The 24,018-nt window shown below is 35.8% G+C and overlaps 2 protein-coding genes across 2 annotated transcripts; one reads left to right on the top strand and one right to left on the bottom strand.

Annotated features, from left to right (window-relative positions):
• The first annotated feature begins 8,168 nt into the window (after window positions 1-8,168).
• Window positions 8,169-12,801, top strand: sftpba (surfactant protein Ba). Its single transcript, XM_028026300.1, has 10 exons — window positions 8,169-8,329; window positions 8,401-8,450; window positions 8,811-8,885; window positions 10,577-10,699; window positions 10,796-10,909; window positions 10,998-11,078; window positions 11,180-11,360; window positions 12,173-12,231; window positions 12,312-12,377; window positions 12,454-12,801. Exons 1-9 carry the CDS (start codon window positions 8,278-8,280, stop codon window positions 12,366-12,368), a joined length of 792 nt encoding a protein of 263 aa, XP_027882101.1. The 5' UTR covers window positions 8,169-8,277; the 3' UTR covers window positions 12,369-12,377; window positions 12,454-12,801.
• mat2aa (methionine adenosyltransferase 2Aa) lies at window positions 12,509-23,779 on the bottom strand. The gene is made up of 9 exons (XM_028026299.1): window positions 23,451-23,779; window positions 20,673-20,750; window positions 19,354-19,476; window positions 17,727-17,839; window positions 17,510-17,653; window positions 16,436-16,654; window positions 16,128-16,310; window positions 15,867-16,000; window positions 12,509-14,914 (listed from the first exon to the last, which is right to left on the bottom strand). The coding sequence occupies exons 1-9, from the start codon at window positions 23,542-23,544 to the stop codon at window positions 14,812-14,814; spliced, it is 1,191 nt and encodes a 396-aa protein (XP_027882100.1). The 5' UTR covers window positions 23,545-23,779; the 3' UTR covers window positions 12,509-14,811.
• Between the last annotated feature and the right edge of the window lie 239 nt (window positions 23,780-24,018).

Consider the following 24,018-nt stretch of genomic DNA (forward strand, 5'->3'; position numbering starts at 1 on the left):
GAAACCTATAGAAACCTATAAACAACTGTATGACAATTTGGATAGGTTGGTCAGATATTTAAAAACCACAAACATATTAACACTGACATCTGTGGATAAAACTTTTAATAAAAAGCCACTTTTACTAAGGTCATTCGTAACAGCCATTCATGATACAACGCAATACAAAAAAAATTCAGAATGTTTTCACTTTCAAACAATGAGGTATTGACTGAAAATGTGAGTCACAGAGATGAGTTAATAGAATAAATGGCATTTGTGCAAGTGGAGTGATGAGGAAGAGTGAAAATACATATAAAATCAAATGTAATGTTTTCTTAAAAAGCACTTTAAGGGTGTGTGTGTGTTTTAGATGGGGATGCACATATAAAGGCTTTCTTCTTTCTGTTGCCATGGCACACTGTAATAAAGTTTAACACAAAACAAGCCAAAGTCCTTCAGCTTTGACTGACGTCAAGTAAGTGAATAATACATAAATGAAATATAGAGGTCAATCATTAAATATTTGATGTAATCAGAAGGTAAATAACACAACTAAAGAGTTCTCGAATCTTTTTAAGCTCGCTCATTTGCCTGCATATTTTGAATTTGGGCATCATAAATTTGAGAAATACAAATATGTGGGCATTTTCTTGTTGAAAGAATAAGCAATAATGTGACAATAACTCAAGGCAGCAATAGCTCAGAGAGCATATAAAGTTTTTTGGAAGTTTTTATTTTGTCAAAGAGGAAAAAAGAGACAGCATAGAAGCTTAATTATGTATTTGTCTAGAGAGACAAAGAGATAACACAAAGTAGACGACGGCCAAAGCTCCATCAATAGCACAGAAAAATAAGACAGTCACAGAAATGTTGCGCAACATACAGTCTGTGGTGAAAAATAAGCAGCATACAAAATTCAGAAATGTAAAATTTTAAAATATAGGCTGAGAAAAGTCTAAAGCTCACTATAATTTCATTTTGGCCAACGTGACCCAAATTTGACAAACTCTAATGGAAAATCTACTATGCTGAATTTTTCTGCATTTTAACAATTCGAAATAAATGTTCAGACTTTCATTTGCACAGTTTTGATTTATATTTAAGGTTTAATCTATTACAGGATAGCAACAGAGACATTATATTTTTCATTATGCTTTGTGTAACTCTGATTTTTGCACATTTTCTTTGAGTTTTTGTTAAAAAAGGGTAAACTTTACCAGATACTATGATGGAAGTTAGTACTGTGGAATTAATGGACTAGACCTCACTGCCCTTTACTGTATAGAACAATAAAACTGGAACATTTCCTGCATGTTTTACAATGACATACAATAAAAATCTCCTCAGCTGTTGCTGATAAACTCAGTAAAGGTGTAACGGCATTCTTTTATCTAAATCTATCATACATATCAGCAGCTAACAACTGGCCCATGTTCTCTTCTTGGCAGTAAAGGTCACATATTAGAGACATTTCCACTTTCTTTCTTTCTTATTTTTTTGCAACATTCAGTGAAGAGTTGCACTTGTGTCTTAACCTCTTTTGGAAGGAAGTTAGAAAGAAAAGGAGAAACAAATCTGAGAAGCTATTAGTTAACTCTTGCCACACTAAAGTGTGGCAGGAAATCACGTTACACCACTTGATGTGTAAGAGAAGGTAGTTTTTGAGGCCAGGGTGAACCCCAGTCATCAACGCTGTCCTTTGAGAGTTAGACAACAATACTGCACACTGTAGCACAGAAACAAATGAAAAATATTTCAAAGATTACTTGAACAATGTCAGATACCTTGATCACTGATTTGTGCATTCCTTGTAAGCAGGAAGAAAAGCTGGTTTGGGACAAAGCATGAGTCATTTATGCTGACAATCACTTACTAGACTAGGAGGTGTATTGCAGCCCTGACCTTTTCTGTTAAAAGTAATGAGGAAGCTTTGTCCTCAGCAGCAGACACAGTAAGTCATCTTGGACACTAAAATGAATTCCTGACATGCAGGAATTTTTATCGTGATGCTCTACTAATTAGAATTACATCAGTGCAAATGTTTAAGCCACTTTACTTGTGAATGCATATGAAGAAAGCAGAAAACAAATATGGGCTTGCATCTTGTGTACAGGTAGCTGTTGCCTTCAAAAGTTTAACTCATATTTGGCAATGAATCATCTTTGAAAGGCATCTTAAGCAACAAACCTTTATGGAAAAAAAAACAAACTAGAATTCACACATTGCTGCAAAAAGAAAAATGATTGGAGTTAAAAAAAACTTGGGCCAAAGTTGTCATGGAAAGAGTCAAAAATCAAGTTTCACCAATGAAACTATTTGTGTTTAAACAATTTTTCTGAATTGCAAATGAAGCATTTTATGCCTATTAATGATCAGAAATTGAAGTAACAAAGTTAAGTGGGAAATAAATTGTTTTTAACAAGTCATTGGTGCAGAATGATGTTTCAATTATTTAAAAAAAATGCTACTAAAACCAAATTTTTTAATTAATATTTCATTTTCCTATGATAATTGGGAAGTTTTAATATAGAAACTTTAAATTAATAATATATTGCTTTCTGTTTTTCTGTATAGACTCATTTTTAGTTAGCAGCATTCCAGATATGAGGAAAAACAAAAAAAAAACATGGAAGTGAGATAGATGTTTGTTCATAAGCCATGAAATGGTAACATTAATAACTACTCTGCTTATAGAAATGTAAAGACAGAGAAATAATGAGAAACATTTGAACCAGCTAGCGCTGTGACAAACACAGCTGGACAACACCCATATTTGGTGGGTAGGAGTGGTAAGGGAAATAAAACCACAGAAAACACTACAGAGTAAAACTGCATTACTCATATATCTGAAGGCTTCTTAAAATCAGAAGAAACAATAAGTAGAATGGCTGGGTTTTCGATTTCTCCCCAGAATGGCTGAACAGGGCCAAAAGGCCCTGAGTCCACCCTGACGACTCTGATGGCTCAAATTAGCATTCTTCTTCAATTGTAAATGTGGCCGTTGACCGTCAGGCCAGAATGTAGGAATGTGAATAGTCCATGTTGGGGGTGGGTATCTATGATACCTACAACTCGTCATGAAGTGTTTTTGGAGAGATGTGACCTTTTGCAGCTGATCCATGATGTTGTGCTGCATTATCCAGGTCATTTTGCCAAATGTACATAGAGTTTGCAAAACATACAATCTGTTTCAAGAAATATGCAAAGGTTTTTCTAAAAGAAATTAGTAATGTTTTTCTTTGAAATAAAGCTAAGAGGGTATAAAATGACAGTTTAGAAATAAACTAACTAAATTAATTGTGTTGATCCACCTCAAAAAATCATGCAAAAAGTGTAAGCAAAAGAAATCTGGGAGACTTTGCACATGCAAATTTGCATGCAGCCTTTTGTGCTGTGGAGGATAAATAGGTGACTGCTTCACCTATTTAGTTCACAAGAACTAGGTACCTTGCACATGTACATAGCTAAATAACTTCTATTTTACTGTCAGTCCTGCACTTTATATTTTATATTTAGATTTATATTCATATTTTATACTGTATTTTATTTTACTCACAACATTGGAACCTCAAACATTATCCTGAGCCGTATGCAACAAAATTTCGTTCTGTATACACCCTGTGCATGCAAAATGACAACAAAGTCAGTCTAAGTCGAAGTCGAAGTCTAAGGAACAATTGTGCAACTGTGAGATGCGTTGAGGCCATTACCAGGGTACTTCTAAGGTAATGGCCCCAGGTAATGGCCCTATTTACTGAACAAAAGGGCTTCAGTGCAACGGGCTTCAGGCCAGTTGGACTATCTCTAGCCTGAATAGGTATATGTCAAAATGGCCTAACTCCAGCCATTCTAGTTTAAAGTGCTGCACCACACCAAGTCCTGAAAATGTCCAACCCAAGCAAAATACAAATAGTTTTTCATTGAAACAATGGCTAACATAAGTGTGTTGGTAGTTTTGTTCACCATATAGAAGGAGAGTAAAAGTGAAGAGTACATTTTGTTCTAGTAATATAGTTTACTACACATGATGTATTTTAAAGGCTTGCGTTTGTAGCTCTTTGAAAGTTTTATTTTTTTCAACTTTGGCTCCTTTTAAAAGTCATTTTCAGTTCAGTAACAGGCTGTTTCCACGGGAAGTTGCTCTTGTATGTTAGGGACACTTTAATCCAACCAACAAATCTTTCAGACTCAAAAACTCAAAGAAAAATAAAACAGTGTTGTGTCTAAAAGCAACTTTTTACAAATTGGATTTTCAGGAAATGTGTCATGAAGATGCATCTTGTTCTTGTGTAGCTGAAACTTTGGAAGGCACTGAAGGTAACTCACCGACAGAACTGATAGAAACTTATAGAATAACCAGTAAGTTATTCTATAACCTTGTAGGATAACCAGCAGGGTTATTCTGTAAGTGCAGCTAACTCACGGGATAAATGATTAGCCTCTCAGATCCTGTCCCAGTTCTTGTAGTTTTTTTATTGTTTCTTAAATACGTGACTTTTAAACAGCGTCATAAATAGTTTTTATGGTTCTCTGTCCATATTCTTTAAGAATACTCCGTCCAATGTGCTTCAAGTCCAAAGTTGAACTGAAAATTAATCAAAAGGATGTTGATCTTCTAAGAAAATACCTAAAAACAAGCCTAAAAAGCTGATGATCTAGACCAGCCAACAGATTCCAAGGCATTCTAACTCGTTCAAATAAAATATAAAGCACAGTACTCTATGTTCATTAAATTTTAAAATGGGCAAGGCCAATGCAAACAGAGTTGGAAATTTTGTAGGAACAAACACAAAGGACAAAAGAAAGTGTTGCAATTCTTTCTACTGTCTCTGTTGTGACTCCAAGTGAGCTAATAACGAAAAGGTTGTGTTACTGCCAGTCAACATCTGAAAATGGATTTCTATTTCCTTCGCTGTCTATTTACTCTGTGCTCAAAGTTACAATCTTTATGCTATAAAGTGATCAGGTAAATAACGCATAGTTGCAAATGCAAGAATGAAGCCATTTGTATGTTTTTATTCTTTTACAGCAGCATGTATGTACAGTTTAAATGACCTACTGACCTAGATGCTGCAGCTTTGTTTTACAGGAATTCCCATATGGTCCATCATTAACTACAAGTCGCAAAGATAAGTCATTTTTATTTCAGTACAGAGCCAGCAACCAGGATGGAAGCGACAAGTCTCACCAATATTTAACAGCAACAATAAACAATGAGGAGTAAATTGTCATACTTTAAAACCTGTTGAGGCTTTGAGAAAATGTGACTTTTAAAGGAGACAGGCAGACTCCTGTCTCTTTGCTGTCTTGATAGTTGTTGCTATCCTGACACCAATAACTATGAAAATTTTCCTTTGAATTATTGTATCTGGTTTATGATGCTTCTTTGAAACACCTCAGAGAACAATATGATAATCGAGGCGTTGATTGAGGAAATGTTTTATCCAGGTCAGGTCTGTTGACCAACATCACTGACTGTAAACTTACTCCTCATAATTCCTTCTGCTATGTCGAAGGTCATGCCCTGAATCAGACAGCAAAGGCAACAGACAAGAATAATCAAAGGAAAGAAAATACAAAATTATCTTAACAGCAGGTTCATATGACAATTCTTTTAAATTTAAAATAAATGTCTTTTGTCTATATCATATTATATTATGTGCTGCAAAGTGGTGCAGTTGGAAGCGTTGTATTTGTTGCATTGCAACAAACAGGCGCACCAGTTTCTTCCTACAGTCCAAAAAAACAATGAAGTCAACTAAATTGCGTTCTCTAAATTGTTTTTAGGTGTATGTGCATGGTTGTTTTCCCTGCAGCATCCTGCCTCTTTCCCATCGATCACTGAAGATAGGCACCAGCCACTCTGCAAGGATAAGTGCTACAATGAATATATGTTTATTAAGTCATTTTTTACAGAAGATATTATAGCCTCAGAGCTGCGCTAAATGCTCAAGCTGGTAATTATACATCTGATGAGAACAATGATACCTTTGAGCAAATGTGGAACTTAGTAACACAACTCTTACAGCAATGCATTGCCTCATGTTGAGTAATCAGATGTTCCTGTTCTAAGATGGAAGCATAAATGTGAGAATCTGTCTCACATTTAGTCTTATTTGTTCAGACTAAGGTCTAAACAAATAAGTAGACATAAATTTTAATGTCAAAATCTGTAAATAAATACAGAAATATTGATGAAAAATTTAGTCTCACTCGTTTTTACAGTGTTTATTTTTTTATTTATTGCCTTTCTATGCACAAGTTTACAATTTAAAGATGCTTGAGATGGGCTGAGTCATGCACAAGAAGAACTGCAAGTGGCTGTAGAATACAAAAATAAAAAGTTATTTGGCTTTCTCAATAACACAACTGATGCTGTGCATAAGGCATGTGCTGCAACTGCAGAACAGTCCTGCAGGCAGTGCTGCAGTCATCATATTTGGCAAAGATGAAACATTTTATAAAAAAGAACAAAATGGTTTGGTTTACAGAATGAGGAAATACAGCAGCACATACAGGGGGCTTCTGGCCAAAGCAAACAGACAAACTACACAGAAAGGAATGGAGAATTTGACTGTGAACCGAGTCGCTCGTAATCTATTTGAACTTTAAGATAGTTACTAAATTACCAGAGATTGAAACAATGACACTATTTAAAAAATATTAAGACACAAAAAGCAACAAAAGCAAGTAAAGAAAAAAAGATAATGGTGAAAAATTACCCAGGTTAGGAATATGAAGTGCCTGGTATCACTCTAAACACATAAATGTTGATGTGGAACAATTATGAAATGGAGGAAAAAGACTAGATATTTCCACCTTTTTCCAAATAAAACCTGAATTTATGACTTGCATGTTAAGTTAGGGCTCCTTTACACTCTTCACTCTAAAAAAAAAATCCAGCAAAACCAATTGAAATAGTACGGAGCCTCCCCATGTCCCCTAGAGTAAGGGGCTCCGTACCATCCCCCATCAGACACACAGAACTCAATAAAATACGCCCCCTGGCGGCGATAAACATAGGAAAGGATAAATGGCTCCTACATTGTGTATAATTAATCTCACTCTAAATATTTACTGAAGCATAATGTCCTGTGAAGCTTTCAGTTAGAGAACAATACAGCATCATGAAGACCAATGAACACTGACTTGTCAGGGAAGCTATGAAGTTCATCTGAAAATGCAAAAGTAACTCTAGAGGAGCTGCGGAGTTCTGGTGGGAGAGTTTGTAGAGGATAACTAATACCTGGGCTTTCTGCAAATTTAGATTTCATAGGAGAATCACTAGAGTGAAACCATATAAGGTCACAGCAAATATGTGGAAGAAGGTGGTCAGGTCAGCGAAAATCAAATTGAAACTGTCTGTCCTACATGCAAAACTTACAATCCACATCACCAGTTGTCAGATTAAAACATGGTAGTGGCAGTATCATGTTGTGCAGAAACAAGCACAACAAGAGTTTAGATCTGTTGTTGCAGAAACCAGGCCTTTCTGCTTTTGGTTATCTATAAAAATTACTTTAAATAATTTTCACCAGTTTTTACTTCACAATTATGCACCACTTTTTGTTTATGGCAAAATCTCAACAAAATATATCAGGGTTCGTGATTACAGTGTAACAAGATGTGAAAAAGGTGAAACAAGTCTGACTACTTTGTATTTACCTCTGTGGAGAAATCACAGCAGATTCAAAGACTTGCTCTTTCAAAAAAGATTTTTTTTTTTTTTTTTATCTTTGCAAATATAAAGATTAAAAAAATATTGTAGGAAACAATTAGAAAGATTTTCAAAAAAAAAAACAAGATTAGAACTCAATTATTGTGTTGTTACAAAGGGATTACCAGTAAGTCGTTTGGTCCTGAAGAGATTTGATCTTTTTAAGATCTATATTTTAATTGACATAATCAAAAAAAAAAAAAAATCACCATTGGGTTCTGCACAGACAGTTTCTTATAGTTAAAAATCAATGCATATTTTACTGAAAATTACAGGAAATCAGCCATAGAAGCAAACATTCATTTAAAAAGAGAAGAGGAAACAGAAGGTGAGAGATAAAGACGTTATAAATAACAGCAGCACTGCTACAGTGATAGATACATTTCTTTAGAAACATATTTTTACCCGGCTGGTGTGAGGAACTGAAACCCCCATGCAGTTGTACTAAATAAACATTTTCTTTTGTCTGGTAGGTGGGGGTCAAATCTGTCAGGTGGACGTCAGATATAAAATCCACTTGCAGTTCCCTCAGATGTGAGAAGCAAATAGTTTGAACAAACAAAACCCAGAAGGCAGCCATGGCCAAACTGATTTTACCTTTGGTTCTCTTAGTTGCTCTCCAAGGCTATGGTAAGATGCTCAAAATAGAAATTTAAAAGTAAAGGAAACAATTCTACTCTGCAATAAATATTTTTCTGCAGATGTGACAGCGACTTATGACAGTAACCATCTGCAAAGTCTTCCTAGTGAAGTAAGTGAGCAATTTTTATACAAGTAATGTATGTTCTTCTTTTTTAAGTCTAAACTAAAAATTGAATTTAGTTACGATGTGAATGCTTACAATAAAAAACTTTTTTTTGTGAAAAGTATTTGCAAATAATAACTTGCTGAACCAAATTGAACAAATAGTTTTGCATCTATCAACTTTATTTTTGCATGAAAAAGATTTTGGATTTATATCGCATTAAATCAAACGCAGCGATGCAAATGCAAATGGCTAAATTTTGTGTTTTTATTTATTTTTTGAAGATTTAAAATTCTGCTCTTCTAAATGTGCTTTACGAACCATGTCAAAAGCAAAAGATTTCAATAGAATTTATTTTATATCCAGAATGGGGACGTTTGCCAGGACTGCACCCAAATATTCACACTCCTTGTTGACATGCTGACCAACGCTGACCTGCAGGTGAGAACAATGGCAGATTGTGGAGCAAACACATTCCTGAGTGTTCATATTGGTTTTCTGATAATGCTATCAAGTCTACATTCAGAGGCCAGGACCGAAAAACAAAATGTTCTACAATCGCCTACTATTACATGCGGGTTGAGCTGTTGAATAAACTCCTATTTTAAACTGGTTTTGTTATTAGGGGAAACACATTTTTCACATTCCTTAATGAAAACCGTCTTTGTCATGCAAGAACTGAAACACAAACAGTACATAAATGTTCCTGCTTTTCTCACATACAAAAGGCCACTTCCTGTTTTTATTTCTAGCTGAAGTTGAAAATAAGTTTCTCAAGAGATTTTTTTCTCTCTTCTCATCTTGAACATCCGCTTTCTTGAAGTTTGACTTTTTTCTGATCGGGCGTTAGTATTTTTCCTCAGCTTGAGCTTTTACTATTCAACCAAAAAGTTCATTAGTTTGCTCTCTCTGTAATCCACTCATAATTTTTGCAGAATGTACTCCAACTCTTCTTGGTGTCTGCCCTTGTTTGAAAATCCTAACATTATTACAATAAATTTACAGTAGAAATTAATCACCACAACTTAACTCACAACACGAAAAGGAAAATTAAAACACCAAACAACTATAATTGTTTGGTGTTTTAATTAGGTAGTCACTATGATGATGTTATTTTTTAATCGGTCATTAAAAACTAAACAATTATAGCTGAACTTTATGTTCACCGTTGCTATCAGGAATACAGGAATACCCGATTTTAGTCATGAGGCGTGAGAGAAACATTTTAACAGGCAAGCTATTACACTGAACCATTTAAGATGTGAAATATGTTAAATTTGCAGATCTAAAAAAAGAAAGAAAACAAACCTCAGTTGCTCCATTATTTGATTGCTATCTTACGTAAAGACGTATTTATATACGTAGTTGCATAAACCTAGGTTTTACTTTAACCATGCAGTTACTTTCACACATTCAAAACATATAATTTGTCTAATTTAGACCAATGACAATTGAATCTGAAATATATATAATTTCCAGTGAACTGTGGCTGTCAAACATACACCACCATATTTAGCCAACTTGTGTAAGGATAAATATTCTAATTAGCTAACAAATGTGTTAGTTGGCTAAATACATACTGAGGTATATTGTGGCTAAATATACCACAATATTTAGCCAACTTGTTTAGGGATGGCTACTTTAGTTCGCTAACTAGCCAGAAAAATTTCTAACCTAATTTTAACAAACTATTTCAAACGTACATATAAAAGTTTTGAATGTTTTCATTTTCAACCAGTAATTTTTAACTGTGATGTTTTTTTTTTTAAATTAAGCCAATTATTATATTTTTCTGAACCAAGTGATATCTGAAACTTTGTTTTAATCAACAGAGAAACCTCACATACTGGAGTCCCATTAGTTTAATACTAAAGTGCGTTTAATATTGGTTTAAAACCAGACTATCTAGAAAACTTTAAATGAAGGATTAAAATGTACTTTTTATTTTTACTAAACATTTAACCAAGCTGCAAAACATGAGTTGTATGCCTAAAAACAAATGAACATTTTATAGAGCATATCCTCTTTCAATAACTTGCTTTTGATATTTTTTCCCTTAGCACTATTTGTTTAGTGGAGAGAAAAGCGGTGCACTTTTTCTAGGGTTGGTAATTGCAACTATTTTATTTCAGAAAAAGATCCTGGGAGGAATCGATGCCCTGTGTGCACATCTGCCCGGACCGGCTGCCAAAGTCTGCAAAGAAGAGGTGGACACGATGCTCCCATTGGCCATCACTTTTGTTACTGGTGTTGCAGTAAGTTGGAGGCCAGAATCAGTCGCAGGTCTTTCAAAAACAAAGACCTACTGTAACTGGTAATATATATCAAAAATAATCCATCTGTCTCTGCAGAAACCATCAGAGGTCTGCAAGATGATTGGACTGTGTGGCTCTGATGAAGAGCGTGAAAGGATGCTCAGCTACTTTGCTAACGAGGTTCTTCAGGCTGCTTTGAAAAGTGACCATGTCAGTACACACTTACTGTAAAATGATGTTTGAATATTTCCTGTCGCTAATACTTTTACTATCCAGGATTTTTGTGTTTGTTTGTCAGGGGGAGCCTGCCACAACCTGCTCCTTCTGTATTTTCTTCTTCAAGACTTTGGAAGAGTTGCTGCCTAAAGAAAGGACTGAGGTGAGGCATGTTTTAAATAGCAGGAAAACGTCACACTTCAAATCAACGGAGGGAAGACACGTGGCGTTAATCTGAGTCACTTTTCTCATTTCCGACTGCAGGGTGCCGTGATCAAACTGCTGGAAGAGATTTGCCACATCTTGCCGTCGACTTATCGTGACCAGTGCGAGGTCATTGTTGACAAGTACAGCAAAACGGTGCTGGATGCAATCTTGGGCTACGCCACTCCGCAGGCCATCTGTAACCTCATCCACCTGTGCAAAGGCCAGGAAGTTATTGTCGGTCAGTTGGCACATCCTTATTTTTGGATGAGTGAACATTACAGATTCAAAATTCTGTTCTTCCAAATGTGCTTTACGAACCATGTCAGACAAAAAAAGACTTAAACATTGCTACAGGTTTAAGTCACAACCTGGTTTTTATTTTATTTTGTCTTTACTCAACAGAATACGCGCACATTTTCATTTACCTGTCCATTTATTGAAATTCTTAAAATGTTTTTAACCTATGAAGGCTGGAAAAGTGTAGCCATAAGCTCAGGTTTGGCCTACTTGCAGAAATTTACAGATAAATTCTTTAAAAATGTAGCTAAAAGCTGCTCATTAAAACTATGTTTTAAATTTCAAGAATATCAATATAATCACTTTACTTATGAGACTAGAACTTTAAGGAATTATGAGTAGAAAATATATAATAGGAGTATCAAGAATTCCTAGATGCCTTACTAGATCATATTTATTTTTTTTAAGTATGGAAACACATTTGAGGAAAATAATTTAGACAAACTGTGAACCTGACATGCAAATCAAAAATTCAAATATGGTTAAATGCAAAAAACAAAATTAATAAATGCTAAATTTTTGATGCTTTGTGGTACAAAATAGTGATTAAATCAACATGAAAAGTAAAAAAATAAATAAAAAAAAAACTTTATCACCCTGATACTTAAGATTTTCCTTCAATTAGAATAATCTGAACTGAAAAATATTTGACAAGATGAATCTGCACAGAGCATGGAATAGCTTTCCATGCTCACAAATAATAAACTACATATATGCACATAAAACACTAAAGTTTTTCTTCTGACTTCACAGACCCATGCACACTGACAGCATACAGATGCAAAGACGTCAGCACCGCCCTTAAATGTGGAGTAAGTCGACAATAAAATGCAAGAAAAGCCACCAGTTTAGCTTCCTGGTGTTAAACATGCAATCTGTCCTCTGTATGCAGACTCTGTTCTACTGTCAGAAATTTGCCTGGAAGCCTCTGAGCTACAACACAATCTGAAACGTTAAGGTGAGTAAACACCACCGACAAAGTCAGAAAAAGACGGAACTGCAATCAGTCATATGAGCTTATTTTTCTTTAACAGGGTGGAGAAGAACTGGTGCTGTTCCTGTGAACAAGCCCTGCTCTCACTACAAATATTTTTCCTTTATATAATTTTGCATCTTACTGCATTTTATGATTGTTTTGCTTTATGATTACACTGGCTGAGCTGAAAAAAACAAAACAAAACAAAAACGGCACCCAGAATGATCAGGACTGAAGAAATGTTGCAAAGATATGAAAGCTTCACTGGATGGAGGTTAAATTCTTCATATCCCAGTTACTCTGTAAACAAGATTAAACCTTCAGTCAGCTTATCAAGCTTCAATAGTTTATATCATGTTTTTTATTGTTTGTTTGATTTGGCTGGAATAAAATGATCCCAATGGTATTTCACTTGAAGTATTTTGTACACTTCACATTTTGTCCCCATCTGCAGGTGGAAACCAAGTTTCTGCAAACACCTGTAGTCCAAATATTCAGGCTTTTTAAGAATTTAAAGTAAATATGAACTTAAGTATGATAAGTCACGCATTCACAGAGAGCAGAAGTGACACATTAACTTAGAATGGAAACTATTTATAAAGGAAGTGATCACATCAACCAAATCTTCAAAATACTCAGTTCTGCTTTCATGTTCTCACTGGTATTTTCGAGTACATTTGGTCACCAGTTGAAGCACGTATCAAAACAAGTCAGACGGATGAATTTTTATTTGAGGAAAATCCATAAAGAAGAAGAGAGAGACATGAAGGTAACAAAATGATTTTAGGTTCATTTGCAGCAAACGAGAAAAGGCACTTAATACACAAAACACTGAATTTAACAAAAGAAGGGGAACGGCTTTTCAAACTCCCAGCTGCAAACGATGTAAACAGGCTGGTTTCTCTGTACAACACCAACCAATTATTTGTCTGAGTTGTGGATGAGTTTGAGAAAGCAGACATGCTGTGAAATAAATAGTCAAGTAAAACCACCAGATAACTGGACATACAGTGAGCGCTCTAAAACTCTATGTGGCGTTACGGTATCAAGATAAATCGATTAAAAACCTCATCTTAAAGCTTAAAGTTTCTCCAGCTGCCCCTCCCAATCCGGCTGCTGCTGCACGCCACCAGTAAGATGGCCGACAGAAGATTCCTCAACACACCAGCCGTCACCCTCAAGTTAAAGCTGGACTGGCTGAGGCACATCTGTTAGACAGTCATAATGATTAGTAGGAACCAAGCCATCTTCTGATATCGTCTGTTAAATAAGTTTAATTTTTTAAAAAGAGCAGAGTGGCAGAAAGGAATAAATTACCACGAACTAAAGCAAGTGTTTAGGTTATATTTTGGTGTTTTATTATTTTGGCAGCAGTTATAATCAGGATTTCCTCGTTAAAAATACTAAACAACCACAGTACTGAGCTGAAGACACCGAAGGCAAATCTTAGCTTCGGTAGGTTTTAGAGAAACAGCGCCACCTAGATGAAAGCTGTGGACTGACAGCACTAAGATTTTATAATACATATCCTGGTGATTTATATTTCAAGGTTAAACGTTACAGAGAAAGACAACTAGCCAGGTATTCAGCTGATTTCTGGCTGAAGCAAGTGGACGAGAAGGGCTTTCTGGAAAAATCCAGCAGAGGAGATTAGATTTTATTTAAATATAATTTAAAGCTGGAAGATCAAACATTCAAAGTCAAGCCTGTTCCACTTTTGGTACGCCCAAACACCGACTGTCGAAAAGGAAGAGGAATACATTCAGTACACCAACTGGGTCTCACATTGCAACAAACGTCACATAAAAAAAATCTGAGCATTGAGCCGATGCAACGATGGAGTGTTTGCCTTCAGGAATAAGGTGATCTTTGTGCCTTTATCTTAGTCAACATTTTGAACAAAGTTTGAAAAATCCTAGAGAGATTTAAGGATAGAAAATAAATATCTACATAATATAGAAACCACTGTGCAGCCCAACATAACCACAAAACCATTAGCAGATTCTGACTTCTCTGTAAAACGTCAGAAAAAAACAACGGAATGAAGAGGCTGCACACAACTACATAAATAAAGTGGTCTGATTTTCATTTGTAACAAAGTTGTAACATGACCTTTTGCTCACCAAAGAGCGCGAACTGGCTCATTTGTTCATCTGCACTGCAACAAGATGTAGGTTTAATGTTCCTTTGAAACCTGTCTTTAAAAAAAATCTTAATTTTTAATAATAAATAAGTAAAAACTATAGTGCAGCAGGTGAAATAATTGTAACTTTTCCAACAGTTGACAAAAACTAATTGGAGGTTTTCTGATGTACAAGCAAACAAAGCAAAGAGGAGGAGGAGAGGACGGTAAGAGGTTTATCTGCAGGACGGTGTGTGTGTGTGTGTGTGTGTGTGTGATGGGGATCAGAGTGCCTCAGTATTTCAGCTTCTTGGGAATCTCCCAGGAGAACAAATCACGACCAAAGTGACCGTAGGAAGCCGTGCGCTGGTAGATGGGCTTCTTCAGATCGAGGTCCCTTAAACAAAAATTCATCATTCATTATGAAATTAAAGATACATGAATAAGTCTTTGGCTTTCATTTCTTTTAGTTATTGTTTCATTTCTATTTGCTAAATACCAAAAATAATTAGCAAAAATCACATCAGAATATCAGAAGCATCTTTTATTTTCTTCAGTTAGAGATTTATATTTACTAAGCTATGATTTTTGGGAAAGCCTGGATGCTGACGTCATGGTTATGTTTGTGTCCGATTGATAAATCCACATTTGATTTAATTGGGAGGTCCAGATGCGGATTTATTTTAAGGCAACACCTCAAACATACAGCCGGTCATAGAGCTGAACAACTGGTTGTATTTGCTCAATACTTAATTCTTTAGCGCACATCCACAGTATTTAAATCCCATTGAGAGAATATGCAGAAAAATGCTGAGAAATTGTCTGCATAATTTGACATTAATTGGAGCAGTTATTTTCCTTGTCACTAGGAAACTCTTTGCAGCACAAGGCCAGAGCAGGATATTCAATTTAGTTTTTTCCCTTTCAATTCTACATACTTTTAATTAAACTGTATGCCAATTGCAGCTAAAATAGACAATCTTTTATCCTTTAGACCCCATCTTGACCTCTGCAGTTCCCGCTTCTTGCTGTTTTACTCAAGTATCTTGTAGAAACAAGAAACAGTTGCACAAAAAGTTGTTCTCCTTTCAGTACCAAGCAGCAGGTCAGAGTTCAGCTAGTTTAATGAATAGAGCAATATTTATAAGGCCAAAGTTTATGACTTTTTTGACCTTTAGTAAAGTCAGTTTGTTATCTTTATTTGTAGAATTGCACAAAAATATCTTGCTTTGCTTAAAAAAAAACATCACACCTTAGTTTTGTTTCTTGGAAGATTATCAACTTCTTGCTTAAAAAATTTGTAACTAAATATTTAACTGAGTATTTTCACAACACAGGTCACAGTTTACCTCACAATGACCCCTGGGCGGAGGTCAAAGTTCTTTCTCACGATGTCCAGCAGCTCTCTCTCACTCTTCTGAGAGGTCCCATAATGGAAGATGGAGACAGACAGAGGATGGGAAACTCCAATAGCATAGGAAACCTAAAACCGCAGACAGATTTTAAACAACTTTAGAAATTTCTGAAAATATCAAATATTTTAATAACGTTTCTGCTTCATTCGCTTATTTTTTTCCTCCATTTCACAACCAGGCGAGATGTTTTCTTACTTGGACCAAGACGCGTCTGCAGAGTCCAGCTTTAACCAGAGATTTGGCCACCCAGCGAGCGGCGTACGCCGCAGAGCGATCGACCTTTGTGTAGTCCTTTCCGGAAAACGCTCCACCTCCATGGGCTCCCCACCCACCGTAGGTGTCCACTATGATCTTACGTCCAGTCAAACCAGCATCACTCTGCAGGAGAGATGGAGTGCATTTACAGAAAATTATTATATTTTTACATTAAACATAAATATGAAGATATGTAATCCAGATGCTTTAAACTGATTAGTAAAGTCTTCTTAAAGCCGTTCTCTCACCTGTGGACCACCAATGACAAAACGGCCGCTGGGCTGCAGGTGGTAGATGGTGTCGTTGTCGAGGTAACCAGACGGGACCACGGCTTTCACCACCTGTTCCTTCAGGCTGTGACGCATCTCCTCCAAACTCACACACTCGTCGTGCTGCACAGAGATCACGATGGTGTGGACACGCAGCGGCACCACGGCTCCTCGGTCCTGTCGGTACTGAACGGTCACCTGGATGGAGAAGAAGAAGAACTCAGATTTCAGACAATTACAGACGTAAAATCTAAACAGAACCTGGTGGTGATTAAACTGTTTCTGCAAGTTATGGAGATATATAAGAATTTACATGTTCTAATGGGTTACACTGAACCTTATTTAGCTTTAGTCCATCAACAACTTTGATTCAAATAACAGTCTTAATACTAAATAAATGCTTTTATTCATTTGCATTAGAAGAATCTTAAAAAAGTGATAAAGTGGAGATTGTAAATCATAACATATTCATAATAATGGACCCAAATTACAAAATTTTAATTCCTAATTGTTTAATATTTATTTGGTCTGCGTATACAAGTTATTGATTAATTGTAGAACATATTGTTTCACCATAATTACACTAAATAAATTAGTTAACATTGATCCTGCAATTACAAAACTATACAAGGTGCATTCGTACTTAAAGTTTACAAATAAAATCCTTTTTTAAAAAAAAGACTTAAATTTAGTTAAGATTTTTTTTTAAAGAAAATTTTGGGTGACCTTTCTGAAACTTCTATAAAATAAAAATAAAAAAAACTCAAGATCACGTAATGAATTATGAAAATTTTTTTTTTTTTAATTCTTTAAAATGTGTAATTCCACAGTAGTTTATACATAGGAAGAGCCTGGCAGGCACAAAGTAACCACTAGATGGCAGTAATACCCGTTTTAAAATGAAAATATTTAAACTTAAAATTCTTCTCGCCCAACATTATAATGTTTGGATGACATCTATCTACATTTTTTAAATTAATTATCTAATTGGCCTTTAAACTACAGCAAGTTTAAGAACAATAATAATAAATGCTAATTTTATGCTCCTCTAACCTGAGTTTTAGAGTCGGGTCGGACCCACGGCAGCGTTCCATCCCGACGCAACTCGGCCATCTTGGCGTTGAGCTTGTGAGCCAAGACGATGGTGAGCGGCATGCACTCCTCCGTCTCATCCGTGGCATAACCAAACATGAGACCCTGTCAGAAATGTAGACACAGGATGAACGAGGTCAAACAAACCGATTTGTTGAACTGCTGACCGAACACAAACCTGATCGCCGGCTCCAACGTCCTCTTCTTTCCGGTCGAGATAAACGCCCTGAGCAATGTCAGGAGACTGCTGCTCTAAAGCCACCAGCACATTGCAGGTCTTATGGTCAAAACCTGTGAAAAAAGGTTGTGACCTCAAAGGGAGAATCATTCCACCTGGCCAGAGCAGCCTGCAAAGAACCACAATACTTTGCCAGGTAATTAGCTAAAAATCCTCCATTGTTAATTTAAAAAGTTGTCACATTTTTTGTTCCATTCTTTCCCAGTCTTAGATTTCTGGATTCTTCGGTAACACATTTTAGGCATCAAAGTATACATTTTATTCTGAACCTACTGCTAGTGATGTGGTACAGAGCCATTTTTCTGAAATAACTGATTCTTTGCTTCACCTCCATTTCTAAATCTTAAACTCTTAGTCAAATAAGATATGGAGAATCAGACTTCCTAAAAATAGCTTTTTCCTTTGGCACTTTAGACAAAGACTTTAGACAGTTCAACATGTCTAGAGCGAAAACAGGGAGAGAAAAAGACTATGTTTTCAATTTATTCAACAACAACAAAAATATACTCAGAGCCCTTATAGTCCTGATGTCCATTATTCTGCAGAACATCAGATTGTCCCGTGCGATATCGCACAGGCCATATTAATGTCATTTTCTGGGTGTTCACTACAGAGCTGGTCAAAGACAGATCCATTTCCCCCTCGATGACCTCAACGCAGCACAGTCCATGTCTGCTCTCACTCTGAAAGATCCCAGAGTCCAAAAGCTTCAGTGTATAAAGCCCCGACAACGTTTTACCTTCAGAATCCCAAAGTTTCTCTCCAGAAATCTGCTTCCAGATTTTGGGTATAACTCAGACACACCTTGAGAAAACAAATCAGCTTCACCTTTTGAAGACGCAATCTGTTCAATCCAGAAAACCAATGCTCATGTGAGAAATTACTCACGAGAGCAGCAGTCGTGGAAAATCTCCTTACTGGGATGTAAGGAGATTTTGTGGTGATTAATGTTCGACTAAATTCTAAAACAGTTATTTCCTGATACTGTTAGATTGATAATGTAACAGCTAAAAGTTTTGTTTTGCATAATTCTGTGTCTGGACAAAAAATAGAAAAAAAAAAAAAACTTTACAAATTTATTATTTTCCCCATAAGACCACAAAGATTAACTTGTACAGCTTTGGTATATTACACAAACAGCTTCTCATTTTAAATCAAAGAATAATCATGAATCAAAAATGCATTGAATTTATCACAACGTCTTGCACTAGACAAGTTCAATATCTATAAATTAGCACAAAAAAAAATCTTTTTTAGATTAGCTTTGAGCATATTTTCCATCTTCAATTTTAAGCAATTACTTTAAAATATATTTAAGAAAAAGGACCCAGTTCTAAAATGTATCAAGTATGTTAATGTCTCTCTTAAAACAGTGTGCTGTGTAGTTCAGTGAAAACACTAAAGGAAGAGGTCTGCCAGTTCGAGATTATTGGCTAGTTTGTTAAAAAAATAAAATAAAATCCATATTTGCTTACCATCCCCATGTTTATCTCTTTTCCAACAATTTTTTTTAAAATTAGCAGCACTGAACTGGGTCTGAACCAGCTTTCTTTCTCTACAAGCGTACCTTTGGAGGAGTCGTCATAGCCGATGTCCTTGATCGTCTCCCTGACGACCTTCTGATAGTCAACAGTGGCTCTGGAGGTGATCTCCCCCGCAAGCAGGATCATCCCCGTCTTAGCTACAGTCTCTGGGGACAAACAGAAAACATTTAGTGTGCTACATCTAGATCTAATTCAGTGTGCTACAATGTTTAAACACCAACGCTACACTGCTCATGTTATCCTTTGTTGCCTTCAGCGTTGAACAAAACTGTGTGACAATGAAACATTTTCAGTCTTATTCAAATAAAGATGAGAAAAAGCTCACAACCACAAATAGAACAATATTCACTTTATTCATCTGGTCCATTAAGGACCACCATACTCAAACCTGAAAGCTTTTACAGCTTTCATCATCTGCCTCCCTGGTGTATTCAGCTACAAAGCAAACAATCATTTTCAACCTGAAAAACAAAGGGGACTTTAAGCTATAATTGAGTGTGGGTAGAATGGGTCAATATTTTTTTTTTAAGATGAATATTATTTCTGCCAATTAATCCCATGAGACCATCTGAAGCCTGTTCTCCACTGATCTAAGAGTAAGTTTGAACTCTTAGATCAGTGGAGTTCAAACTTACAGCTCAGTGGAGTTGCAGTTCTTTGTAAAGAGGGCCAATTATTCAAAAGTCTAATTTTGTAAATTTTTATTTGGGTCTGTGCTGCTTCCAAAAACAAACCAAACACTTAAAGTATATATATATATATATATATATATATATATATATGAGCTGGTTTTTAGCAATAATTTAAAGTTTTTTTTGGTCTGGAAAAAGATGGGTTTCAAAAACCTTCAGAATTTAATCTCACTAATCAGCAGGCACTGCCCATCACCTAGCAACCCCAGCAGAGTTCTGTACATTTGCACATTGGTCAGCTGGATTTACCGCTGTATATGCTGTACAATGGCTGCTGGAATAAACAAGTGTTTTGTTGTCAACTTACAATTCAGAGACCACCTTATGCATTCTTGTTAGTTGTGCAGGAGGCTCTACTTTTGCTTTTCAAAGATGTACAGTTGTATAACTGTGATTCTGTTTGGAGCCAGTTTCACATGTAAACACTGAGTTGGAGGAGCGTGGCCAGCAGCAGCTTATTTGGATTTAAAGTGACAAGAGGCCCTAAAACAATTAACAGGCAGAATTTATAAGACTAAAATCCCATTATACAAGAATGATTTTGTGCAAAAAAAATGAAATTAATCAGTTTTCTATCCATAAACATATACTAAAATGTTCAAGAAAATATAATAGTTCATCTTTAAAGAACAACCTTTATGGTTACTCACCACATGCCACTTTGGCGTCAGGGTCTTGTCTCAGGTGAGCGTCCAACACCGCATCACTAATCTGGTCACAAATCTTATCTGTGGGGGAACAACGCAATAGGAAAAGCGTAAGAACATTTGCAGGAAATGGAAAGTCTCAGCTCAATGTTTTCTGTAATAATGCTTTAGGCTGTTGAGGAGAGCGACCCTGTGTTTTAGCCTTTATTAAACTATTAATGAATCAAACCATTTTAATGTGGCAGATCTATTTAATTACTGAGCCTGATTTAAGCATTAATCGTTCTCCAGTAAACCTCAGCATCCATTGCAATAGTCGCATGTGTTCTTACATGACGCAGCAGTCCCTTATCAGAGTGTTTACCTACAAAAGCGTGAGCTGGTGGCAGTAGTCTGTGGCTGTTATGCTGTGTACTTTCTGCTTTTAGACAATATAATGCTGTTATCTACAATCTACTAGTTCTGTACTTCAAGAAAATGTGATTATGTGACTCCAATAAATGTTATCTATCAGCAGAAAAGTCCCTTGAGGTTATTTTTATTTGATCTGTCATCTTACATAAAAGTCAACTGGTCCAAACAAAGATCAGAACCACAAGAAATGGAAAGGTTTCATGCAAAACTCAAAGAACATACAATTAAAAGTAAATTGTTCAGTGGTTATTCACCTATAAAAGAATTAAAACTTCAGGCAGATATATGAAACGGGAAAGCATGGATACAAAATGAACCTACAGATTAGCAAAGGAATGAGCTAATCCAGCCTGAACCATCTCATCTCTAGATCCATTCAGATCTGTGTGACACATATTTGTGTGTGAAATTGTAAACATTTCAAAGATTTATTTTTGGTGGCAAATTTAAGCTGAAAGAATCCAAATATGCTTGAATGTGTTGCAGGTAATTTCACCCAATATTCATAAATGTAAAGTCAATGTTGCATACAAAAAATATCCACTGATTTGGATTCTTTACACCCACAGATGGGCAGATAGTCCAGTACTTAGAAGTAGAGGTAAGCCTATTATCCTTAGCAGTAGAGCTGGTGTGTTTTAAAAGAGGTAGGCCGACAACTGCAACAGGTCCACTACTTGCATTCACAAAATGCACGTTCAAAACCATCTTTATTAGTATTATCATGTTACCTTTTCCTATAAACGCTCAGAGGTGACAGATGTAGCATCTGTCAAATACTAAATTCTAGTCTAAGTATTGAGCTTGTTTAGATGTTAAAGTACTAAATGATATTTATAATTATATTACAATTCTAACAAATATTCGAGCAACATTTGTAGCTTTTCTATTAAACGTAAAACAATTTGTTAAATATTTGGCTTCACTTGTTTGTTTAAAAACATTGACACCATTGTATGCAGAATGTCCTGTGTTGACAGTAGACAAGTAAAAACTGGACTGAATAAATCCAACATAAGACATTAAAGTAGAAATGTTCAAAATTTATGGTTTCAAGATCATCATAAATTTACCATCACTGCAATATCAGTGTGCGTAATTTATTGGCCATTTTATTCCAAATATAAAGATGTTTGAGAAACAATGACAATTTAGCACTTTAATGACAGATCAGAAGTGGAACAATGAGGAAAATATGGATTCATCTTTGACATTTCCTCCAGAATATAACCAAATATTATTGTAATCGAATGATTTCCAATAATTGTGCAATGTTATTAAAGAGCATTTTTCTGTTTTCAGATATAAAAGAAAATGACTGAACAAATAAAGCTATGTCTATGAATCTGTAATTTGGGTAAAAGAAGTGGTGAGCAATAAACACAATTTCAATAATTTTTCAAGAAACAAAAAAATATACGTAATGATAAAGGCGGGTCAACAGAGAGGAGTCACCAACATATACAAACTTTTACAAGTTGATGATATTTTATACACTATTGTGAACCAGTTTTATCCAAACATATTTGCACTTTTAAAAATTAATTTCATTAGTATAGAATGTTTTACTTATTTTAAGCAATAAATAAGTTCTTTGAGTTTGTACTGAAACAGATAGTAGCTTTGAAACTAGACTGATTTGAAGCCGAATGGTAACATTTATGTAAACTAACAGAAAAAATATACTGTATATATATTGTTACATTTAATTATTCCCACCATTTCACTCGACTCAAAGTCAAGGTAGTCGGTCCATGTTTTATAGATGTTGACCTGGATCTAATCAAAGTTAGATGAAACATTTTGAAGTCATGAAACAACTCTTATTCTTATTCATATATCGCCTATTCATATTCATGTGCCAGAAACAGACTGAAGAGAACATGTGATTGACAGGCACCACAAGTCCTGACACATGTTAGCTTCAGCACAAACTGGAGCCTCCCATCGGTCTAAAAATACAGCTTCCCAGCATAAAAATGCTACAAATCTTTCTTAAAGAACACTGTGTGAAACTCACTCCTGCAGAAGCACAGTGAGAATTGCCTAATAGTTTAGCTTTTAGCTGGATGAAACAGTGCAGCTGCTCACAAAGCCAGATTTGTCTAATTTTCTGCTCAAACACATTTTTAATCACAATTTTTGTTTAACCCGTTCATTTTTGCTTTAACTTTATTACAAATCCAGACTTTTAATACATTGTTTTGCGCATAGAACAACTAGCACATAGAGCTTGGCAATAATCCGGGGCAGACGAGCTCACAACAATCAGCCACATGACCTTGTTTGAGAAGCTAACAGGATGCTAGGCTAATTATTTGGGTCAGTAAAATGGACGGCGCTTTGCACAGACATACTAAAACTTACCAGGGTGACCTTCTCCGACTGACTCGGAGGTGAAGAGGAAGCAGTCTTCATCGTGAAGAGAGTCGCTGTAAAACCCGTTCAGATGGCCGTTCATTTTGTTGAAGCTAACGCAGGCTAGCAGCAGAGTCCTGTTTGCAGGTTGGGGGGGAGACTGTAACACCAACAGCAGCCTTCACCTGGGTTTATTCACCGACACACAACCAGGGCTGCAGCCAGCTAAGTGGACGATAATGGAGCAGGGAGCTGTATTTATTGGACTCCCACAGTCCACTGATGCAGAGCCCCGGCTGGACCATGTGGTGCTGAGGGGCGTGTTCCCACTCCAGCAAAACAAATATATCCCTGAGGAGAGAAGGTACTGCATGCAGAGTTACTGGTTCTGATTGAGGGTTATACTTAGAACTTTCTCATATTTTATTTTTTTATGGAAGAGGATAAGGTTAATTGATAAAACATTACAAAATAAAAGTGGCACAGTGAATGCGTTTTAAGTAGAAGATGTTTATATGTCGAAAAGTTGTGCACATCTTTTTCAGAGCAGATGTTGCTGTTTAGGGAAGCTTGTCAA

This window comes from Xiphophorus couchianus, chromosome 8 (assembly GCF_001444195.1).
Source record: "Xiphophorus couchianus chromosome 8, X_couchianus-1.0, whole genome shotgun sequence".
Taxonomy (NCBI): domain Eukaryota; kingdom Metazoa; phylum Chordata; class Actinopteri; order Cyprinodontiformes; family Poeciliidae; genus Xiphophorus; species Xiphophorus couchianus.